The 23453-nt window shown below is 42.0% G+C and overlaps 1 protein-coding gene across 1 annotated transcript in view; it reads left to right on the forward strand.

Moving 5' to 3' along the window:
* Positions 1-1156: 1156 nt before the first annotated feature.
* LOC102214644 (mitochondrial intermediate peptidase) overlaps positions 1157-23453 on the forward strand; it is a 23672-nt gene continuing 1375 nt past the window's right edge. Inside the window, exons 1-19 of the mRNA XM_005720596.1 lie at positions 1157-1236; positions 1337-1575; positions 1703-1876; positions 2969-3057; positions 3195-3281; positions 3393-3456; positions 3553-3735; positions 4245-4401; positions 4536-4584; positions 5151-5211; positions 5403-5455; positions 7658-7811; positions 7966-8043; positions 8753-8960; positions 9626-9735; positions 9901-9975; positions 10527-10643; positions 14261-14382; positions 15156-15229. Coding sequence (XP_005720653.1) covers positions 1429-1575; positions 1703-1876; positions 2969-3057; positions 3195-3281; positions 3393-3456; positions 3553-3735; positions 4245-4401; positions 4536-4584; positions 5151-5211; positions 5403-5455; positions 7658-7811; positions 7966-8043; positions 8753-8960; positions 9626-9735; positions 9901-9975; positions 10527-10643; positions 14261-14382; positions 15156-15229 — 2002 coding nt within the window. The 5' untranslated portion in view covers positions 1157-1236; positions 1337-1428. The remainder of the gene's footprint in view (positions 1237-1336; positions 1576-1702; positions 1877-2968; positions 3058-3194; positions 3282-3392; positions 3457-3552; positions 3736-4244; positions 4402-4535; positions 4585-5150; positions 5212-5402; positions 5456-7657; positions 7812-7965; positions 8044-8752; positions 8961-9625; positions 9736-9900; positions 9976-10526; positions 10644-14260; positions 14383-15155; positions 15230-23453) is intronic.

Raw genomic sequence — 23453 nt, forward strand, 5'->3', positions numbered from 1 at the left:
ATCGTTGGCTGCGTGTTCGGGAGCATGGTCATGCATGTCAACGTTCATAAGCCCGAAGATTTCCAGCACCACTGGCTGAAATGCAACCCCAAACCTTGACAGACTTCCTCCCCAAATTTAAATTTTAGATTTATTACTCACAAAATCCTGCTGCCACTAATTTTCAGTCCAGTTCTTGGTAATTTGGCTTCCCTCAGCCTTTTCTCTCTGCTTATCCTCTACTTCAGTCTTTACACAATACACACCATGCTGAGATACGCCAAGTTCTCAGCTAACTGCTCTTGGGGAATCACAATATTGGTGTAGAAATACTATTTTTATGGCTGTCAAACTGTGTTATCTTTGACATTTTTCATAAGACAATTATGTTTTTGTGTCATGCTGCTAGTGAAAAGTGCGTATATCAGGGATGTCAAACTCATTTTACACTGATGGCCACTGTGACCTCACATAGACTGGACCAATGAAACTTCACTTTCTGTCAGCGTGGAGAAGTTTAACCACACATTTAATCCCTGAGATATCGTAATAAAAGAAAGTCCAGTTTCAACAGTATGACAGTACAACAGTACATAAATGCTGCTTCAGTAAATGAAAGAAATCTCTCAGCACGACTCTTTGGACTTAAATAGTAAGAAATAAATGTGTAAAAATAACAGAAAAAATTCTAGCAGCCCAATGAATGGACTGTCCTGTAAATATATAAAAAAAGATTTTGTTAATTCACAGAAAAACTTAAAAAAAAAAGAGTAAGATTTAAACTCTAGACCTGTGAGCCAAGACATACCCTCCTAACCGCCACGCAACCGTGCTGCCTTATTTGTATTGTTTATAAGAATATGGGTGAGTGGGTGAAAAAAGATGGAATAATAAATAAATAAAAACAAATCTTTTGTTTTTATTTTATTTTGAAGAGACTCAAAACCCCTCAATTCTCAATCGTACTGCGCAGTCGCGTGAGTATGACGACATCGCGAACTAATTTTCGGTAGCTCATCGCACTTTCGCCAAAAATGAAATGAAATTTCAGATAACGAAATTTTAAATAACGTTATTTTGTTTAAATGCAGTTAATTTGAACTTAGTGTGTGTCGTTTTTATTTTTTAAATAATGGTACCGGAAGCCCGATGTTTTTTTTGTTTTTGTTTTTTTTAGCGAAAATACAAGTAGCAACAGTTATGGAGATTCGCTTTCATTTTCCAGTGAGCTAACATGTGAGCACTTCAATGGAACAGGTAAGCTTTATACGTCAAAGAAAGTCCGTTTTAATTATCCTGAAAAAGAAAAGTTTAAAATAAACTGACCTAGCTTTGTTTACATTTCCGGCTTTTGCAGCTAGGCTGACGTACAAACTAAAATCGAGCATGTCCTCTGCCAATCACTGTCAGCACTCTTAGCCTCAGAATCAACAGACAGGTTTGTACAACATGTCAGCGTGCAGGAGGATGTTTTACTTGGTAAAGCACAGGAGCCTGTTGACGTATGTACGGAGAAATCTCACTACATGGTCTCCCGTTGGAGCTGCTTTCAATGCCAGACCTCACAGGAAACTGGACCTGTTACAGAAAAATGTGGTGTGTACTTTAAAAATGATCATAATTTAAAAAAAAACTTACAAAACTGGCAGAATAACATTTACACTATGTAGGTAAGTCTTGCTTTAGTTGGTGGTGATAACTGTGCGTTTGTGTGTGGTTGCAGGGTTTGTTTGGAGTGCCAGAGCTGAGCTGTCCTGCAGGCTTTCAGGTGGCCACAGAGACAGCTCTGAAGAACACGGAGCGTCTGGTGGAGAAAGCCTGTTCTTCTTCTCCTGGAGTTCAGACAGTCCAGTGCTTTGACCAGCTCTCAGATGAACTGTGTAAAGTGGCCGATCTGGTGAGTTCAACACACAAAAGTGTGCTAAACCTTTGTAGCAAAAGTGTAAATAAGGTCATATTATTCCCCACATAGCCAAGACCAGCCCTACTGACTAACAATGGGCTGTGAGGTCGCTTTCATGTTTGTGATTACATGAGCATGATGAGTACCATTCATAGAGAGTTTGCGGAATGGCTGCAATCACAGCATTGTAGGATGGTGAAAAGATGTACCCGTGGTCTTTTTCTTTTCACGTAAATGTGTACATCCTCATCATTGAAAGAGTGGCCACTGGCCTGTATGTGTAAATAGACTGCGGAGTCCTAGCCTGACGCTTAGCCAGAGGTTGTTTGGTTTCCCCAAAGTCACGGCAAGCGTACACTGTGTTGCTCTGTTTGTGCCAGGGGACCTGATCCTTGGGGTGGACCAATCTTAGGCGTAGCTTTTTGTGTGTTTTGAAAGCCAAAGAGTCGTGATATTTTGAGACGGCGCGTCTCAGCTGCTCCAGTACTCTTGACACAAGGGATCAGAAGTGGTTTTTGCTTAAGCAGCAGTTGTGTCCCTGGCTGCTGTGTCTGTGGGGATGGTGTTCGCTCTGTTTGTGCTCCAGTCAAACCTTAAATACTGATCCATATGTGTTGGTTTACGATCAACACATCAACTTTTAAATGTTCCTCATTACTGATGGAAATCTTTTTCATATCCTTCTTGTTGAATTTGATGTGTTGGTCCACCGTGTTAATGTGATCAGTGAATTGTGTTATGTCCTGAGATTTGATTTTCACCGAGGTGTCATCCACATACCTGTACCTGACTCTGTGGCATTCCAGGGTAGGATAAGAGAGCCCTGTTTTCCATTTTTTCTATATACAGATTAGCCACGGTGGGTGAAAGTGGGGAACCCAGTGTATCTATGCTTCTGGCTGTGGACCTTTTATGTGAAGACTAAAGAAGTCACTTGAATGAGTGACAAAACATTTCTCCCACTGAAAATGCAAAGTCCAACAAAAGACCATTGTTTTAATCTCAACCTCCTAAAATTCAGTATGAGCAGAGATTGCTTGTTTTCTTGACAATCTTGTCAACAATAATCATTCTCCCTGTGAACAGGCAGACTTTATAAAAGTAGCTCACCCCGATCCAGCTTTCCGCGAGGCTGCGGAGAAGACCTGTATCGAGATCGGCACAGTCGTGGAGAAGTAAGAAGCGACCTATGTCGTTCATAGCTGCACAACACCAAGAACATGTTTTTATACGCTGTCTCCAACGGTACGATACGGGTCATTTATGCTTCAGTTTGTGCCTGTGACAGATGTTGATGGTTTTTTTGTTTCAGACTGAACACTAATGTTGAGTTATGCAAGAGCCTGAAGAATTTGCTGGACAACCCGGACATCGTGGCTCAGCTGGATCCTGATACAAGGTAATCTTACCTGGTTTTGTATCTGACCTGATTTATCCTTCATCTCATTATGAGATTATCTGATTGTTTATTTTGGCCTGTTGTGGCTTTTGTACATGTTTGCCTCTGCAGGCGAGTGGCAGACCTGTTCATGTTCGACTTTGAAATCAGTGGAATTCATCTAGATGACACACTGGTGCGTTTTTATTAATGGAGTTAAACACGCGATGTAGGAAACAATACCTGAAGGCAACATAACGGTGATTGTGCTTGGTGCTTTTTCACCCTGCAGAGGAAAGAGGCGGTTGCTCTTCATGTGAAGTTGCTGGATCTAAACAACGAGTTCCTGGTCGGCTCCCACATGCCGAACAGGATCGCCAGGTCTGCGATTCCCGAGCACCTACATCTGAACTTTGCAACAGAAGGAAGCTTCATTCAAATCGGGGGACTCCATGCAGATTCCCCCAATGACTTGGTAGGCATTTACTGTGGTTCAGCAAACGTTTCTCTCTTCTGCCCAGAAGGTGGCGCCTCTGCCACGTCTCAGCGCACAACATAGGCTTTGGGTGCTGGTTATGAGAAACACTAAACCTGTTAGAGCTCAAATCTTTAGTCAAGCAGCTGTTGTTGTTTGTTTGTTTTTATCATATTTAATCAAATTTTATACTGGATAGCAGTATGAAATAGTTTTAAAAAATTAGATCTGCAAACTTTGAGTAATCTTAAAATGACTTTCTGACAGTTGTGTTGTACCATTGTAGAATTTAAGCATGCTAAACTATTTTCTTTAAGCTTGAGATGAAAGAGAACAAAGGAAAGAAAAAAAATGAATAAATTTTAACATCTTCTGCTTGAAAACAGAGTTAGTGTTTTATCTAGCCGTCTACCTCTGACCCTGCAAAGATCAGCAGCCTAGTTGTTATGCTATTTTAACAATTCTAGATTTTGTCATGAATTTTCCTTCTTCCTCTTCCACTTGTGTAGGTGCGAGAAATCGCCTACAGGATTTATCTCTATCCCAACGCAGAGCTGATGGGGTGTTTGGAAGAGCTGCTGAAATGCAGATACAAACTGGCCACACTGGTGGGCTACGAGTCCTTCGGACACAGAGCCCTAAAGGGGACAATGGCCAAAACCCCAGGTTACTACACCTCTCTGGGGTTTTTCTCACAGTCGGGACATTTTCATTATTCAGCACTGTCAATATTTTGTGCCTTTGAGAACTATTCTCGGGAGGTTTACACGCTGCATTTTTGTTCTTATCCCTCTTTGCAGAGACAGTGATGAGCTTTCTTCAGCTGTTAACAGACAAGCTGTCAGACAGGTACAGCTTTCCATGTTTTTCATAATAAAAATCCACTGATCAGCTATTTCAGTTTGGCAGGTTGAATCATCAGCACGAGCTGATTTATGTTTTTGTTGCCTTTGGTGTAAAGGCTTCATTAACTCGGTGCTTCCCCTCGAGGTTAACCATGAGTTATTAGGCTATTTAAGATGTTTCCCAAAGATCCACAATTACTGAAACGAGTGACCCTTTAATTAGTTTTGTCATACATGCGAATATGAGTTTGATCATTTGCACAATGACGCATTTTTAGAAAACCTTTGTTCCTCTTTTTGTGTGGGATGGATTCTCTGTGTGCTTAGATTTCTTCAAACAGTCCAAAAATATGCAATTCAGGTGGACTGGGAGACTCTAAATTACCCACAGGTATGAATGTGAGCCTGTTAGCCTGGCAGCCTGTCCAGGGTGTTTCCCTGCCTTCAGCCAAATGCATGCTGGGATTGGCTCTGGCCCCCGTTGACCCTGAGTAGAGATAGGTGGGTAAAAAGCAGGAATGAACGCCTCGAGTCATCACGCTAATAACTTGTTTGGTGCTTCTCTTTCAGAACAGCAAAAGACTTTAAGATGATGAGAGACACGAAGAAGAAACTCAGCCCTCGACATTCTGTGCGTGATTTTTATTTTTTTAATGTGCAAGAATATTTTTGCCAACTACACAACATTACACTCACTGTTACACATTTCTCTCTATGCTGTTATGCCTTAAAGCAATTAATACTGATTACACAATATTATATTTTAACTCCTGTAAGTTGATTCTGATTTAGAGTTACGATGAGTTCTGTGTTTTCTGACAGGAGCTCATGCCCTGGGATCATCCATACCTCAGCGGTGTCTTGCGTGCTGAAAGGTGAGATTTAGCTTTTATGAAACATATTTTTCAGCTTGCTGTCACTTGATAGTCATTCACATGTTTGTAATTCCATATTGCTTCACAGCGGCAGCTCTTATCACGTCCCACTTCTTCATCAAGTGTCGCTTTTTACAAAAGGTGTTAGGAGAGACGCATGGGAGTAAACTTCAGGTCTGATTTTCAGTCTAATCGACCTCCTTTTTTTTCTTTTTTTTGTAACCCAATGGCTTCTTATGACTTGATGATCTAATCAGCCAATCACATGGCAGCTACTCACTGCAATCAGGCATGTAGACACGGTCATGATGAGCATCAGAGTGGGAAAGGAGGAGGGTTTAACAACATTGTTGGTGTCAGATGGTCTGCTCTCAAAAACGCTAAAGTTGAACATGGCGATAACTTTACTGTACTCAAGGGACCCCCACAGTCATCAGATCTCAATGTAGTACCCAGTATCAGCAAGGCAGATGTAACTAAATGAAAACAAATGAAGTTGGACTAAAAATAAAGACTTGGAATTGTATTAAAAATTGTATTAAAAAAACAGGCGTCGATGCGTGATAGAAAGCATGTGCTGGCAAACCGTCCTGGATGTCGCCCATGACGTGGAACTTAAATAAACTGTGGTCGTCTTTGGCATTCAGCAAATTCAAGGAGCCATAAGTTTCACTTTTATTAGTTTTTCTTTTCACTTTCCTCAACATTTAGTGTTTTAAACACTAAATAAATACATTTTTATACAATTAAAAAAAAAAAAAAAGCCAGATATACAAATTAAAAGTCATCTATGGAAACACATTTTTAAGATGGTTCAATGAAATCATAAATGTGAAATAAAAATAATTTCACATTTCAGGCTTTAAAGGGTTAATGAGCTGCACTTTACAGAGCAAAGGCTAATTATATGTTGAGTCTGGGGAGGCATTAGGTAACTCTTTATTGCAGACATTAGTGATCTGTCAGGTGTTCTTTGAACTTAAGCAGCTACTAAGTTTTCTTGAAACTTGGACTTGATGTGTCTTTACAGATTTTCTGAGGAGGAGTGGGGTCTGTGCTCTCCTTCCTCATGCTGCCAGTCCTCTGGGACTGGTCCATCAGTCCTCTTCCGTTTATCCTTGTCAGGGTCATGGGGTGGGGTTAGAGGCTATCCCAGTTACCATAGGGCGAGAGGCAGGGCACACCATGGATAGGTTGCCCGCCTGACCCAAGGCTAACACAGAGAGGCAGACAACCATTCGCACTCACGTTCACACCTATGGACAACTTAGAATGACAGGTTAACCTAACGGCACTAAGCGCATGTCTTTGGACTGAGGGAGGAAGCTGGAGTACCCGGAGAGAAACCACGCAATGACAGGGAGCCACCATGCTGCCTAAAAATTGATGTGGCATTTAAAAAAAGAAAAGCCCTTTTCGGTGTATGACGGCGAGGAAAGGAACAGCCAAGATCCCAAATTTAAGTTGGTCCTCACAAAGACGGTCATACAAGTACACTCTTACATGCTCACATTATGTTAATCCCTCCCACTGAGGCTCTTTCGTCACAGTCACAGGCTTTTTTGTTTCTCTCAGTCACTCATTTTCTTTTTATCGGTGCTTTTCCAGCAGTACCAGCTCGAACCGGTGTGTGTTCAGACCCTGCTGAAACAGGGACTAGAGCTTGTGTGTGGTAAACACAGCTAGTAGCTGTGTTCAGCAGTGGCCTGTTATTCATCACTGATAATATATGGATGTGGTGTTCTAGCTAAACAACCGTTTTGGCTCGGTGGTCTTTATCTTTGATGCCTTATAAGCAGCATGAATGAAAGGAGCCATTTTAAGCATGGGTGGCCAAACCTGAGCCCTGGCACTGTGGTGGCTTTGCCCTGCCAGCTGAGCTCACATATGAGTGATAGTCAGGATCCGTTTTCTTTTTTTCTTAGCTAGTCAAGTGAGCAACCTGCAGCTAAACGTATACAGAAATATGTCCTGGTTCAAAGCGGGCAAGCGTTACCATTCTTTTTTCATCTGGGCTTCAAGTTCTGGTTCAGTAATAAAAAAAGGGCCTTTTGGGCTATTTGACCACTCTAGATCTGCTGATCTTCCTGTTTTAGAAGATGCACATGATTCCTATTTGTTGTTTTTATGTACTTTGTTGGATCACGGTGCTGAAGGTCACATCTCCTTCTTTCATTGATATGTTCTGATTTGTCACGGCAGGTACAACATAGAGCCCAGTCTGTACAGTCCCTACTTGTCTCTTGGTTCCTGTATGGAGGGTTTGAACAATCTCTTCTCTCAGCTGTACGGCGTCTCCCTCATGTCTGAACAACCCAGAGCTGGAGAGGTCTGGAGCGAGGATGTCCGCAAACTGGTAACTCATTATTAGTGAGGAAAAAAGGTTCGCTTGTGTGGAATAGTCTGTGCCAAGCGCTAATCCACGGACCGTTTTTAAAGATCAAAGTTTCAGATGCTGTGTCTGTGTGCAGTTATTGGGTGATTACATCACTGTGCGTGCATTTCTCCAGGCTGTGGTCCATGAGACGGAGGGATTACTGGGATACATCTACTGTGACTTTTTCCACCGGCAAGATAAACCTCATCAGGTATGAGCACACACTCATCGACGTACTCGAGATTTTAAAGTATCTCTTCCTTCTTTGAAATGTGGTTAACCATTCCCAAACGAGTTTTGTAAAATGTGGATTAAAAACAGAAAAGCCACATTTTATTCACACTCGAACATCGAAACCATATTTTAACATAGATGTTTAAACTTAGACTAATTCATGAAAAAAAGCAACATTTCAAGTAAAGTTGGGACTGGGGCAGCGAAAGGATGGAAAACTAAATGCTACTAAAGGGAAACAGCTGGAGGAACATTTTGCAACCAGTTAGGTTAAGTGACAACAGGTCAGAGTTTCACAGAAGTAAAGATGAGCAGAGGTTCACCAATCTGCAAAAAACTGTCTACAAATTATGGGAGAACTTCAGAATAATGTTCAACATCAATGTCTCTTAATCGACATAATATCAAAACATTCAGAGAATTCTTTGTGCAGAAGGATGAAATTCAATACTGGATGCTCTTAAAATTAAACATTTTCTCTGTGTAAAAATTTTTTATTTCTATTGTGAGTAAAATTTGTTCATGAGATTTGCAAATCTCTACATTCTGTTTGTTTTTTCACATTTTTAAAAGTGTCCCAACATTTTCTGAGTTTGTATTTAATTATGTTTTGGTAACGTCATTAGTATATATCAGTATTATTTTCTATAGTAGCACTTTAGCCTCACTCCTCATTTTCCTCCCAGGACTGTCACTTCACCATCCGCGGTGGGCGCCAGTGCCAGGAAACTGGTCAGTACCAGTTGCCAGTCGTGGTGCTGATGCTGAGTCTGCCTCACCCTACCAAGGGCGCCCCCACCTTGCTCACTCCCGGCATGATGGAGAACCTTTTCCACGAGATGGGCCACGCTATGCACTCAATGCTGGGACGCACTCGCTACCAGCACGTGACAGGTGCGGAGTGACCCTTACAATGAGTAGGGCTCTTCAGTGGACCCTGGTTTGCTTGAGGATTTAGAGAAGTAATAATATTGGAACATTATGGCTTTGCATTTCCAAATGTCACAAGGTAGAATTACATAGATTGATACAGAGCTGTAGGAAGGGGTTATACATTACACTGTGGTGAATTGAACAAGGAAAGTAAGCCCCGAGGAGAGGGCAGATGATAGCTGGCTGCTAACGCTGTCATTTGATATGGTTTGGTTTGCAGATACCTTCAGTAGTAATTTAAGATCCCAAAGCCTTTATTTGAGCCTGACAACAGTATCTATTAACTGCACTGGAGGTTGTTTCTTTACTGGGCACAATGTTTAGACATGTTGGTTAAGTTTGTGTTGTGTAAATCTCATGACAGTTGCTCTTTTTCACCTCTGTTCTACACATCTATTCCTGCCCTATGTGCTTTTGCTTACTTATTGATATTGCTGAGTGTCACAAGATCACAAGGACTTGTATTGATTCTGACTTTTGGTTGGGGCTGTAAAGACTTTGGTTTCTCATTCTGGCTCACTTTTTCGTTTTTAACACTCTAAACATAAAAGCCAAAGCACTTAAGCAGCCAAGAATAAAGTCACCTATATCCTGCTTTGTTTTAAAGTCTCTCATCCCTTCTCTAGGAACCAGATGTGCAACTGATTTTGCTGAAGTCCCCTCCATCCTCATGGAATACTTTGCCACCGACTACCGAGTCATCAGCCAGTTTGCACGACACTATGAAACTGGACAGGTAAACCTTAAACACTCAAAACGATTTAAACTGAGGACAGATTTGAATCGATAAAGTACAGAAATATGTTCTGATGAAGTATTAGAAAGTAAAATTTGCAGGATGAAGGCTTCAGATGAAAATTCTGTTCATTTGTAGCTTTAATCAGTTTTATCGTCTCTTTAGCCGCTACCCGAGAGTATGGTGGCTCGCTTGTGTGAGTCCAAAAAGGTGTGTGGAGCTGCAGACACCCAGTTGCAGGTAAGATTAATGTCTTTGCATGTACGTTGTCACAGAGCACGCAACAGCAGGAACCATCCATAACACATGTCAGCTAATTTATGATGCTTGTGTGGCACTACTTTAGTGTTACGCCCACCCCTAAGAAAAAAAACAACAACTGAAAATCTCATACTAACACCTGTGGTGCAAAAGTCATAAAAAACATAAAAAAAACCCCTGAGGAGCTGATGTGATAAAGAACAGTCCTCCTCTGCTCATAAACAGCATCTGGTGGCTATGAAAGGTTTGGTTTTGTTTTTATCTTTTTGATTGGTTCCCATTCTGTTTTAGCCTTTATCCCTTTTTTTTTTATTAGGAAAGCTCTTGTTTTTGTGCTCCGTGCTTATCTGTTTTTCTTTACAAAGCTAAAACTGATTCAAACAAGACAACCACAAAACATGTTAAAAGTTTAATGGGCATTCATGTCCAATGGTGTGACATTAGTCACCATTTAACTCTATTTCTGCAGTTTAAAAGAGTTCGCACGTTGGTGATTGTTTTTGCTTTTTTTTTTTTTTCTTGCTGTGTAGATTTTCTATGCAGTCTTGGATCAGATCTACCACAGCGAACCACAGAACCGCTCTACCACAGAAATCCTGAAGGACATGCAGCAGAAATTCTACGGCTTGCCTTATGCGCCCAACACGGTACAGCCTGACCACCTTTTTTTTCCCTTTCTCCCCCCGTGACTTATGTTCTCTGACGTCATGACTACAGGATAAAATACAAGCTTGGAAGTTGTTGATAATTTGGGGTTCTGTGCTCTTCTTTCGATACCCATTTAATGAGATCACAGAAACCTTTTAGTCTTTAACTTTCTACTCACTTCTCCTTTCTTATTCGCTGTCCTTCCTCTTTCTCTCACTGGTTTTTTTTTATCTCTCACCCAGGCACAGCAGTGTTTAAAGGATTAAAGCTGTTTTTTGAAGGGCTGCTAAAATAACAAAGCAGGGGGATACTTTAAATGAACCCTCCCAGGGGGAAATATTTGAGCCTCTTCCTCCCTCCTCTTTAATGAAAAAAGTGCTTTATTCCCCCACTTTAGCAGCTGTGGGCTGAGGAGGATGAGGCCAGGAGACAGAAGGGAATCAAAAACAGTCATAATTTAGCCAGAAATGGCCTTCATACAGCATTTACTCAGGGCTGTAATTATGTGGAGTTGCCATCAGGAATAAAGATTACAGGACTGCTGTATATTCTGCCCGGACGACCGTGTCCCAGCCAGCGTTTCTCCTCACAGGAGTCCTCCCACTCCTCTGTACGTGCCTCGCTTTGTAGCTCCCTCTCCGGAGATTGCGGTTTATGTTATATAGTTTCCCGCTGTCGCAGTCATTTCTCTTCAAGCTTTCAAGCCATACGGGAAGCTCTAACAGGCACTTTGCCTCCGTGTGCACAGCCACAACCACAAGCGAGATCACTTTCCTCATTTGAACTGAGGGTGATTGCAGTGCTTAAACGTCGAGTATTAGATCACGATTGGATCGGAGCAAGTGAAAACAGATTTGTTTAGATCCTTAAAATGTTCTTTTTTGTGTGGTTTACCCTCTGAATCCATCCCTGTCTGACTGCCTTCATGGAAACGCAGCTCAGGAAAAAGTTTCCGCAGTAAAGAGAAGTTTGGAGTGGCTAATGGGTTACGGAGAGCCACAGATTATAAACATTAGGGTGATGCTGACATGTGTATAGTTTATAGAGGAGGGCTATCAGTTCCCGCTGTGTACAGAGTGAGAGGATCAGCTGCGAGTAACACAGACCACATGCTCACTCTTGAGCTGAAGATAATATTTGGGAATAAGAGGCAGAAAGCGAGTCCTGCTCGCTTTTGTTGACATTTCTCTAACTGCTAATCCGTGCCTTTAACACTTGCAATGCTGTCCCTTTTATTTCCCCAGAGGATGAGTCGATGTGTATGCGACGGCTCACGTTCTTCTCACAAGTCGAGTTTGGAAAGACCTAAAAATGTCTTTTAACTGACACTGAAGAGGAGCAGAGTAAAAAGCAAGGGCTTACTCAGTTTCCTTTTGTATGTGAGGATGAAAAGGATATCTTGCTGACATGTGACCCGCTCGCACTCTCTCAGAAAAGCTGACGATAATCATTTGATGTGAGACGAAGGGATTGAAAACAAAGAGAAGCTTGGAAGCCTGATAATCAAGGCACTTTGTGATGAGTACTTAAAGCATCCTGTCAGAGGCTGCGACATATTACCAAACAGTTTTTCAGTAGCAGAACATCAGCAGTCAGGAAGCACAGAGGAATCAAAGAGCCTCCGAATTAAAACAAATCAAAGCAGGCTTTTTGTAATTTTCTGGATGTGTTATCGCATTTGTTAGCACGGCCTACATTTTCTATTTCATAGCACTTGAAAGAGCTGATCCGAGCTCCTGTATTTGTGTTCCTGCTTCTCTAACCCACACTTTCCTGAGCCGTGACTCCTCTCAGGAGTGCTATCGACTCTTATTAAAGTCACTACAGCCCTGAGGAGTCTTGTCAAGTCAACACGGGAGTGTTTTTCATGCTGTTGAGCGACCGCGCTTAGGTCAGCAGACACAGCTCCTCTCAAAAAGCAGCTGTTTTAGAGCTTACAACCTACAGTGCTCTTTGTCTTATTTTTTTGCATTTATATCCCTTTATTATTCAAATTTCTGAAAAAAAGATGAACCTTTTTATGTTAAGGGTGATGTATAGCATCAGTAGGTTTTTAAATATCTTCTCACAAACGTGAGTTTAATAGATGTTTCCCAGCATAAAGAATTTAAGATTTTTTTTATCCACACTAATGCGTTATTTGGCTTTTTGCTGGAGAACATCCCTCAGTTTCATGATTATTTCACTTTAATTTGAGTTCAAATCTTTAACGTGTATGAAGTCTGCTTCCCCCCCCATGTGGATGTGCAAGGAGGCGTCTGCAGTCTGTTATGTTTTGTTAACAACAGCAGCTGCTGCCTTTTCTAGCAGGCTGAATGTTTGAATGTTTGCCAGCTGAATTTCCCAGTGTCGCCGTTTTCAGAGATCATAAAGGAGCTCGTCTTTATAGATATGGAGAAGCTCCCCTTCAGGCAACAACATGGGAGAAAAGGAGCGAACGGGGCTTTCTAGCTGTTAGGAATTCCCATGTTTTGTCCGTTTTATAAAAGGACCTGACAGGATGTGATTTAATGTTTGTCAAAGATGTTTGTTCAAGGAAACTTGTGTTCATTTCACCAGTTTAATATCATCAGTGAAGACGACGTAGGCAGCTCAAAAGATTGAGAATGTTTGGCGTATTTATGAGTCTGCTTTCTGTTAATATCTACTGACGTGTTGTTTTCACCTCGTCGGTCTGTAGTCAGGGTGTAGTCATTGCAAAATCTGGTCCTGAGTCACTGACTGAAGCAGGCGTTACCACAAACGCCTCTGAAGTACTTTGGCAGGTGTTTATGTGTCTGACTGTCTGGATGTTTCAGAGCAGGTTGTGTCAACATGAAGGGCTGGATATTAAAGGATGAAGTAATGAGATTAGAAATATGAGCTGAACTGAGTGCAGACACGAAAAGATGTAAAGTTAGATTATAGCTAGGTTGTCCAAGATTGCTCGATTACACCTTGGTTATTTCAAATATGACTGTTTTAAAGACATCAAACTGTTTGGTGTTTGGCCTTTTATCCCCTCAGTGTTTATACAGGAACCCTTTAAAATGTCTCCCTAAACGAGACAAACAGATGATTTTTCTGTCGGCGATAGACAGCAGTACTTTGTAGATGCTTTGTTCTACCATGACATACCGAATATCTGCGTAAAGCTCGTCTTCTCTTCTTACCAAAACAGTTGACATTTTGTCTCTTATTTTGGCACTAATGGCGACGGAGGAGTTATGGTCATTTAAAGAGCACTTGTGAGATGTGCACGCTGCCAGGCCGTAGGGTAACCTCACTTTATCCTTTTTATTTTACCCATTTTTATTTGTTTTGGTGTAAGGTGCCCAATCTTCATGATTTAGTTTTTGATTATGAATGATTTTTTTCATTTTTAAAATTGATGGAGTGTGAATAGCTACAAAAAAATCTGCTGTTTTTACTCATTAGCAGATTTTAAAGTTGCATTTTTAAAGTAATCTGTCCGGCGTGTCACCTTGGATACGGTGACACGCGACAGATGCTGTTAGGAAAGTTGCAGCCGTGTGGGTTTAGCCTAGCGTTAGCTTTGTCAGGATTGGCTTCGCTGTCTTTAAAGTGATACAGTTGTTTATTTTTTTTTTTGTTCAATGTTCATTTTCTTCTTAAGGCATGGCAGCTGAGATTCAGCCACCTGATTGGGTACGGGGCCAAGTACTACTCCTACCTCATGTCACGTGCGGTGGCCTCGATGGTGTGGAAACAATGCTTCATAGAGGATCCTTTAAACAGGTGAGACCGAAGCTTAACATACTGTTAAATTTTATATACATACATACATATGTATGTACGTACGTGTGTGTGTGTGTGTGTGTGTGTGTATATGTATATATGTCTTATAAAACCATCAGAGCTTTCGCTGAGTTAAAGATGTTTTTATTTGAGAGAACCGAATAGAGGAATTATTTTTGTAGGGAGGCAGATATTTAACTGGACACATGGTTCATTATTTATAAGGGCAATAAATACTAAATTGGCTGGAATGAGGAGTCCTCCTAACAATGACTACATTACCCTGAAACTGAAGTACAGGTGGTGAAGAGTTGCAGAAACATAGTTCATATCATCTGTATCAAAGCCCTGGCTTTAATGTGAATGTGGCATCTGCTGTGATTCACAGACACACAGCAGCATCCTCATTACCAGATCCTCCTCTATCTAAAGCATTTGCCCCGGACAAGCAAAGCAATAAGGTTCTGTTGTGGAAAATCAACCGTTAATCGTATCAGCACCGCATTGAGCCCTGCAGCAGTTTCACTTCTTTTTGTTTCCCTCTCTGTCTGTCTGTCCCCCTGGCCTCCTTTACCTCGTCTCGGTAACACCTGCAGTTGTCAGAGCTCTGTTGGTTTTATCACCTGTCTGTTGTTTACAGACAACTTAGCAGACTTGGCCCTGGGCTCCCAGTGGCAGCAGCAGCGATGGAGGGGTTGACAGGTGAATACAGGTGTCTGTAACCTTATCTCTTTCTCTTCCCTGCCTGTCTTCCATCTTGGTTTCTTTCGTAGGGAAATGGGTGAGCGGTACCGACGGGAGATGTTGGCCCACGGAGGAGCTAAGGAGCCCATGCTGATGGTGGAGGGTAGGTTCAATCTTTTTGTCACAAATACTAATAGAATATCATGTTTGCCCACAAACATCTGTAAAGCGCCATTCTGCGCCAACAGTTTGAGGTTTCCTCCCAGATTATGGAGTTGTCAGTCCATTGGCGTCTTGCCCCATGAATTTTTTATTTTTTATTTTTTTAAAGGGTGTGTCTAATTACTGCAGGTTGTGCCACAAAATTTGTTTTGACTTGCTGGACAGCCGAGAGTGTGACTCCTGCTTGGATTTGTTGTTTTTCTTTTCTCATATGAAGCAGAAAAGGCGTCCTCACTTAAAAGAAAGATGGAAGCTGCTGATCCAGCTGCTGTTGTTTCAGGTGGTCACAGCTACCACTGTTATGGTTTGTCCCACTCTGCGCTTTAGATTCCACCGTGGTACATGTTTACTAGTTTAACACACCTCCCAAGGTCTCTTATCTTTGTTTACAGGAGCTTTGTCAGCCCAAAGCCTGTCCTGCTCTCGGCGAGCTCACTCTGCGGCAGTTACACAGTGCCCCTTGCTAGTCCAGCCCTTATTTGATCTGCTTTTAAAGGTTAACTAAAGAAGATAATTAAAAAGATAACGATATGGCTCCTAGTGCTTTTTGTGTACACAGGCGATCATGAAGGAGGGAAAGACCGAAATGTTTGATTATAGGTTTGAGTGCTTAACGCTGCTGACTCTGCAGGGCTGAAAACACAGACCGGACCACTTTTGTGTTTCAGATCAAACAAACTCAAATATTCCAGTAACTATTCAATAGATTCGTCGTTCTCAGTAAATCTTCAGGATTTCTGTGACTCAATTTTCTTGTTGTAACACCATAACATTCACATTCCTTTTGTTTGATTATTGGCACCAAATGGATCAATTTATGACGAATGTAATCATTTTGATGATCTGGTTACTGTTATCCAATCCCCATATAAGGTCAAATGTCAACGGCCTCTCACAGTGGTACATGGGACTCCTGTTACGTTGCGAGTGCACCAACTAAACAGGCAGTGTCTTTGCTTACGTTTTTTAGTGCTGATGTATCCGTATGGATGTGGTTGTGTGATGAAATTGCAGCAGCGTATTATGTGACCAACGCAGCATTAACAGGAATGGCTACTCAACCGTTGGGTCTCCAGCTGTCTGTCTCGTGGCACCTAGAGGAACTGCAGTTTTCGCCATTGTTGCATTGACTTCATTTTTAATCTCAGGAGGTTACTCCTTGGAACATAAGTGTCTTTGAGAGTATAGCCGGACACAAGGCAAGCTAAGTATATGCTTTATTAATTAATTAATTAACAATTAGTAAGGAATAAAAATGCATGAAAGGGTTTACAGTTTCACCATCCTACAATTTACTGTCTTTTTAGTGCTGATTAGCCGTTGTTAGCATGCTAATCCCAATTCGAGATGGCTAATGATTAGCATGTTAGCGCTCGTTTTTATTTTAAATATGCTGATATTTGAGATATTTGAGGTATAAAAATTAGTGACAAGCTGGGCTGCAAACTCATCAAACTGCATTTGTAGTAGAAACGATCCTTGCTTAGGAGTGGAACTGAGCCTATGTGATGATGTCCAGGAGCAGTTTCCTTTTATTACTTGAAGTAATCACACAGAAGTCACATTTTTGAGTGTATGAAATTTCCCCCATATCAGAAAAAAAATCTGTGTAATGTGCTTTCAAGGAGTTTGGGTAGTTGAGCTTCATCAATGCTTCATCAAGGAAGAAGCCTTTCACATTAAAGCACAAACAGGGTGTTGGAAGAGGGTGGACTTGAACTGCTTTCTTTCCTTCTACACCCCTCCTCCAGCAGTTGCTGTGGCCTGTCTGGACAGGACAAAAGTGGAGAAGGTGAGAAGAGAGAGACACAGAAAGATAGTGATATCGGGTAACGTTTAGGAGCATACTGTAAATCTCTCCCTCAGGGTCACCCCCTCCCTCCTCCACTGGATTGTTCCTGTGACAGCTCCAAACAGGGCTGCACCCACACTCTGAAATGAAAACCACCATTGGATCAGATCCTCGCTGTAAGATCTGTTGTCCAATTAACTGTTGCTTAACTTACGATATTTGCTTTTATGGTTTTCTTTGTAGCGAATGCTACTCTAGTTATAGTCCAAAGCCCTGCGTGAGGCAGTTTTAATGGTGGTTTTTATCGCTCTGGCTGCAAGTCACAGGGGAAGGAAGGCTCTAAAAAACGTCTGCTCTGGGAATAATGATTAACCCAGCGATTGCATTGTCTGACAGAAGATGCAGATCAAATGAAAGAGCCTTGGGAGGGCTAGATGGTTGATCCACACTCACATTTTTTGGCAGCCTGTCCATTGTGTGCATCTGCATTTATAATAATTTTATAATAATACATTTTTTTCCTTGTCTGGAGAAATGCTTCAGCTAAAGCAGAAACTCTCTGCAGTTTAAAGAACCCTCATTGAGCCACCTCACCATTTTGATGAAAAACTACAAAACATCGGCTGAAATATTTAAGTTTCCACAGTCTTTGCTGAAGGGTTGATGGGTTCATAGCAGACATCCTGAAATCTTATTGAGGAATGGAAAATTGATTTGAAGTGAATTAGAATGGCTCTTTTTATGTCCTTAGCGGGGATTAGGCCAGCAGAAACCAGAACACTAGAGGAAGGAGACAGAATCCAGATCCAACCCATTACACATAATCCTTTCAAACAAAGAGCCTTGTAAATGGAGGTGTGTATCATTTCCCTGCTTATCCCCCTTAGGTGAGGTGGTAGAAGGGGCATAAGGGCACACGGGGAACCGGAGCAGACCTGGAAAGGCCAATCAGAGGCCAGTCTTTATCTGGATGCCTCCCTGCCTGCTCCTGGATGTTTCCCAGGAAAAGATGGTGTTGAAATGTAAACCCAGGTATTAAATTCATTGCGGCAGCATCACTGCAGTGAGAGAGAGAGAGAGTGAAAGCCGATCGACTGGCTAAACTGAACCTTGGGTCCTCCTACAGAGAGGGCTTTCATGGCCCAGGCTGTTCCCATAGTCTCAAACACTGAGCACAGAAAATGGATCTACTCGGGCTCTGTAGCAGGGACTCGGGACCTCGTTCGTTCTTTGTCTGGGGAAGCGTGACTGAATAGTTCTTATGACTGCTTGTACAATCAGTAATAAACCCCGAGGCGGGGTGCTTTGTACAATCCCACAGCACTTGTGAGACAGTGATGCATAGTTCTGTCTGAAGTCGAGGAGAGGATTGGATAAACCTCATAGTCCAGATGTTAAGCTGCAAAAGGCATCATTTACAGCCCGTACTTGAGTCAGACTCAATGTTTGATCAGGTAAATGTTTAACTCGTGGGGGCTTTCCAAAATTGTCCTGAATTCTTACTTTAAGTCTGTGTCAGATGGGATGTGATGGCTAACTGAAGTGCGAGTTCAAGAAAATTAAATTCTGTTTTTGAGCAGCAAGGGTGGACAATAGATTTTGTTTGGAGCACATTTCATGACAAACCATAAAGTGCAGGAAGAGCCTGTGCTGAGAGTAACTTACTTTGCTTTTCATCACATCTGTCTGCTTTTTGGCTTTTTATTTTCTCTGCCCGACCCTCCTTGGGGGGCCCTGACCCGCAGATATACGAGTTACCGAAGTTATTACGATTCACCCTGAGCGGGGACATAAATATGTTCAATAAATTTTATAGTAATCCATCCAAAAGCTGCAAAGTAAATTGCATGGGAGCCATGAGCATCTGTATTATCCATCAAACATTTATTTAAATACTACACAGTAGAAGTGACCTGCAGCAGGTCACAGGATTCATGCTCAGAGGACCAGAAATGGCAGCGGGTCATGGCCATCCAAACAATGGCGGCTGAGGTATTTCAGTTTGGACTAAAGTGGTGGACCCACCGCAGACCCGTCTGTCTGCATAAACACACTTAAAAATTTTTTTAGAATGACTCGATGCATTAAGCTGAATAAATCTGTTTGATGCAATTTTTTACGTAAGTGTTGCTTTGGAAAAATTATGAAGAGGTTGTGTTGATGTTCCTTTTTAATTCGTGTGTGTGTGTGTGTGTGTGTGTGTGTGTGTGTGTGTGTGTGTGTGTGCGCGCTTACTCAACAAAGAGCCTCCCAGTGCAGTGTTTGTCATCACCCTTGTCTTGCTTGCTTTCTGGGCCTGTCTTAAGTGCGGTTTGTAGAAAAAGCTTCCTGAACTTCAAAGCTGTAATTACAGAGGCGGCGAGCCCCCGGGCCTGCCTGCAGGTCTGACAGACGTAGCTACTTTTCACACCGTGACAAGTTTGGAATAGTTATGAGGATCGGCTAATGAAGCAGCAAGTACCTTAAGATTTGTGAAAACGGTGTCAAACACTTCCGGGGGAATACGAGGCGGCAGAGGAGACGGGGCTAGTTATCGCACGCTCCAGTTTGTGCACATTTCCTACGTAGCACAGTGCTGCCTCGGAGTTGCAACTGGGTGTAACTGGCCTTCAAAAGAAGCCTATTAAATTGTGAAGTACCAAAAATACAAGCTATAACAAGGAGTTAAGGTCAATATGTTTTTATGAAAAAGTTTCAGTTTTTTCAGTAATGTTAAAGTATCTGTTGTGTGTTCTGTGAGGGAAACACGAATGCCATTCATGGCCTGTTTGAAGGGGACAAATTAAATGTGTTATTTTGCAAGAATAAATAAATAAGATGAGACACCCTTTTTTTAAAAAATTTATTTATTTATTTATTTTGCTTTCTCAAATCATGGAGGTCATCAGACAGACTTTATCCATGCCATCCAAACTTCTGTTATTCATTTATTTGTTTTTAGTCAGCATCTCAGATCTTTGATAAATTCATCCAGCAGTAGCTGCAGGCTGGACTGCAATTTTAGAGCACTTGTACTAAATCCATGTCCCCTGAGCTGTCATTACCCAGACTCAGAGCTGCTAGCCAGCCACAGTGGCCTACGTTGGACTGATACCCATCGCCCACCACCCTTTGAGTAAATAAACAAGCTTTTCTTTGCAGGCTATCTATTTACTGATGTGAAATGTAAAATCCCAGTGTAATTTAAAGATTTTACCATGAGGCTGGACCCACGTCAGGACGTCTTTATATCTGAGGATGTCGTTTCAGGGAGCTGAAAAGATTTTGCCCTTGAAAGGTTTTTTGGGTTTGTTTTTTTTGTTTTGTTTTTTTTGGCATTTTGTGCTGATAGCTGGTGACATAAGCGGAAAAACCAGGGGCTGTTGTACGCCAGCAATTTGCAGTGTTTTCCATCTCCCTGAGAACCACTGTCCTGTTTAAAGAAAACAGGAGGCAGTGGAAGTTGCGCTAAAGAAGAGGGTCTTCGAATGTTTGTACATCAGTTGGATAAATTGGGTGGGGTGGAGGAGGGGGACTTTTGATGTACCCTTGAGCAGGTAGTCAGTGGCCAGTTGGTCGATTGAGGCTCCAGTTCGTCTTTTAACATCCCAAAACTCCGTTGGCCAAGTTGGCTAACGATGCAAGCCCTGAGATGACTGTAATGATTAGAAGCCCCGCTCTTCAATAGCTGTGTCAGTGCCATTATGAATGGAAATGGAAACTCTTAAATACGAGATGACTCACACTGCAAAGGCTCTGTCCTCGGGCTGTACCAACAATGGGCACAAAGCACAGCCTATGTTTAGTTTGGCTCTGGTTTTTCCTCGGTGCTAAGCCAAGAGTAAGTGTACAGTTCTCCCCACCGTTTGTGACGCAGAGCCACTCGCACCGTGTCTGTTCCTCTGCGCTGCTGTCGTCGTGAGCCATGGGTACCTGCATGCCCTGTTTGAATGGATCTGTAGATCTCAGCTGTCTAGATTTGTTAAAGTGGTTTCGAACAAATCACAAAAAATCAACTAGAGTTGCAGCGATTGAGTATTAATTTTTTTTTAATGTCAAAAATAATATTAAGAAACACGACATTAATAGTAATAATGTCAGTAATAGTTCAGGCAAACCTTGGTGGTTTCAGCTTTTCTTTTTTATATATCGCACTAAAATGAATATTACTGGCTTTTGAGCTGTCTGTTGAACAAAAGAGCATGCTGCCGCCATCACCAGAGGCTCTGAGAAACTGTAAATGTTCAGTCATACTCAGTTTTCTTATCCCTATTAATTCAAGTGCAATCCTCGTTCATCTGCAGTGAGTGCAGGCTGTCAGTCTGCTGTTTACCTCAGCTGTAAATATGACTGCAGTCTCAATATGCCAGGTGTCAATTTATGTCCGTTTACTTTTTACAAACCTATTGTTTTATATTTGTTGCAATTTCTGCTGCTCTCTCAACCAGATCACTCTGAAAAATGTGGTATGGTCAAGAGTCTCATCCTTTTTAGTGTTGATGAGACTTTTTAGCTGGATGAATAAGGGATATATAAAACTTGCCTTGTGGCAGGAATGGTTTCTGTGGTTCAAAATTACTTGATCTCATTCGTGAGAGATGGGTTTGATACGTTTTTTCACAGATTCTAAGCCAACAAGTTATTTACAGCAGTTTAAATACGGCCAATGTTTTTTGTTTTTTTTGGGGGGGGGGGGTCAACACTAGCGTTAGTGAAACCGTCTCTTACATTATAACATTGTTGGACTTGGACACTTGGTGAATAAACTCCCATACGATTTGAGAATGTAATCAAACTATTAATCAGATTGAAAGTGTGATTTTTAGGACATTTGAGCCCATCATTATCTTCCATAGCGTTAGCTTTCAGCCAGCTGCTGCTGTCTTCCATCAACCAGCACCTGCTGTAATGTATTTTTAATGGATTAGTTTTATGTTTATGAGAACCCATCTGTTTGTTGGAAGACATAATTGCACACCGAGTACAATATTCAGTTTTTCTATTACATAACCTCCAAAATTACCGACTGTACCTTTTAATTACCCAGTGCTTCCATTCAGTGAAAACCATGAGCTGAGTAAAAAAAACGTATTCAGTTGACATTTTGATACTTGTCTGTGAGCTTCATCTCTTTTACAGTGTGGTGATTCCTCCCTGGGGGGGGGGGGGTCTTGTGTGGCTCGGCCCCTCCTCCCTGTGTGTATGTATAAGGGCAGCTTCTGAGATCAGATACTCCTCCACAGTGTTGTTATGACTCTGAGGTTATCTGTGCATTCCTCTCCAACTCTCCCAGGGGTCGTGGCTGAGAAAATCTCAGTCCTCACTGTGTATTGTTTTGCTTGTTGTCATGTACCGTAAGAACTGTGTGCCAACACCACGAGCTGCTGCTGCTGAGCAGCTAGCATGGGAACTGTTGTTTACCTGACTAAGTTCCTTCACAGATTGCACTTCCTTTTCCACCTTTAGCCCCCCAACAGACACACACACACACCACCAGCACCTGTGCATCTCTCATCAGTCTTGTAGAGTAAACTTTGCTTGTTTAACACCACAGAAACTTGTAGGTGGTCAGGCCCCTTTAAACACAGCAAGGAAATGAAATCTATGATAAAGTGACGGTGATGCTGCAGTATGTATGTATGTATGGATGGATGTATGTATGTATGGATGGATGGATGTATGGATGGATGGATGGATGGATGGATGGATGGATGGAGAGTTCAGCTCAGTAGCCCTTAGCTCTGTTTGCACACATGCTGTAAAAAATCAGCCAAAGTAAACAAGTGCCATGTCAGGACATGTGCGTACCTCTGTGTCTGTTTCTCTGTTGATTTTTGTGCTGCATATTTGAGAAGTAAAGGGGGGATTTGATTAGGTTAAGGCAGAAAAACTCTTCTGGGTTAAACTTGAGATTTTCAAAAGCATTTACGCAGCTATGAGAAGCCTGCGTGACGGACCACTGAGAGCTGCTAACAGGACTGTGGTCTTCGACTCATATTTCTCATCATTAATTGGAAAACTAAAGTCTCCATGAAAGAAAGTTGGGGCTTAAATTACAACGCTCACTTTGATCTGAGGTATAAATTCAGCATACTCTTTGTGAGCATCTAATAATGCATTTTGGTCTCTGCCTCAAACACGCCACAGACGTCAGCAGCGGTCAAAGGAGAAAACACCCTTCGGCTCTATAAACATGACTATCAGTTTATGGTTGGAGTCGTCTCTGTGATGTGGCTGCCGTGTTCACAGGGATCCCGGGGCCCTGCGGTTACAGTGTGTTAGGGACCCCTGTGTGATGGTATCTCGCGTTGTAGCCAAGGGGCAGGGTGCGACTGGTGGGTAAGGAGAGATGGCAATCCTGCTGAGTCAGAATCATGGTGGAAACAGCACAGAC

The sequence above is a fragment of the Pundamilia nyererei genome, unplaced genomic scaffold (genome assembly GCF_000239375.1).
Source record: "Pundamilia nyererei isolate P.nyererei 1_Seehausen unplaced genomic scaffold, PunNye1.0 scaffold00003, whole genome shotgun sequence".
NCBI lineage: Eukaryota > Metazoa > Chordata > Actinopteri > Cichliformes > Cichlidae > Pundamilia > Pundamilia nyererei.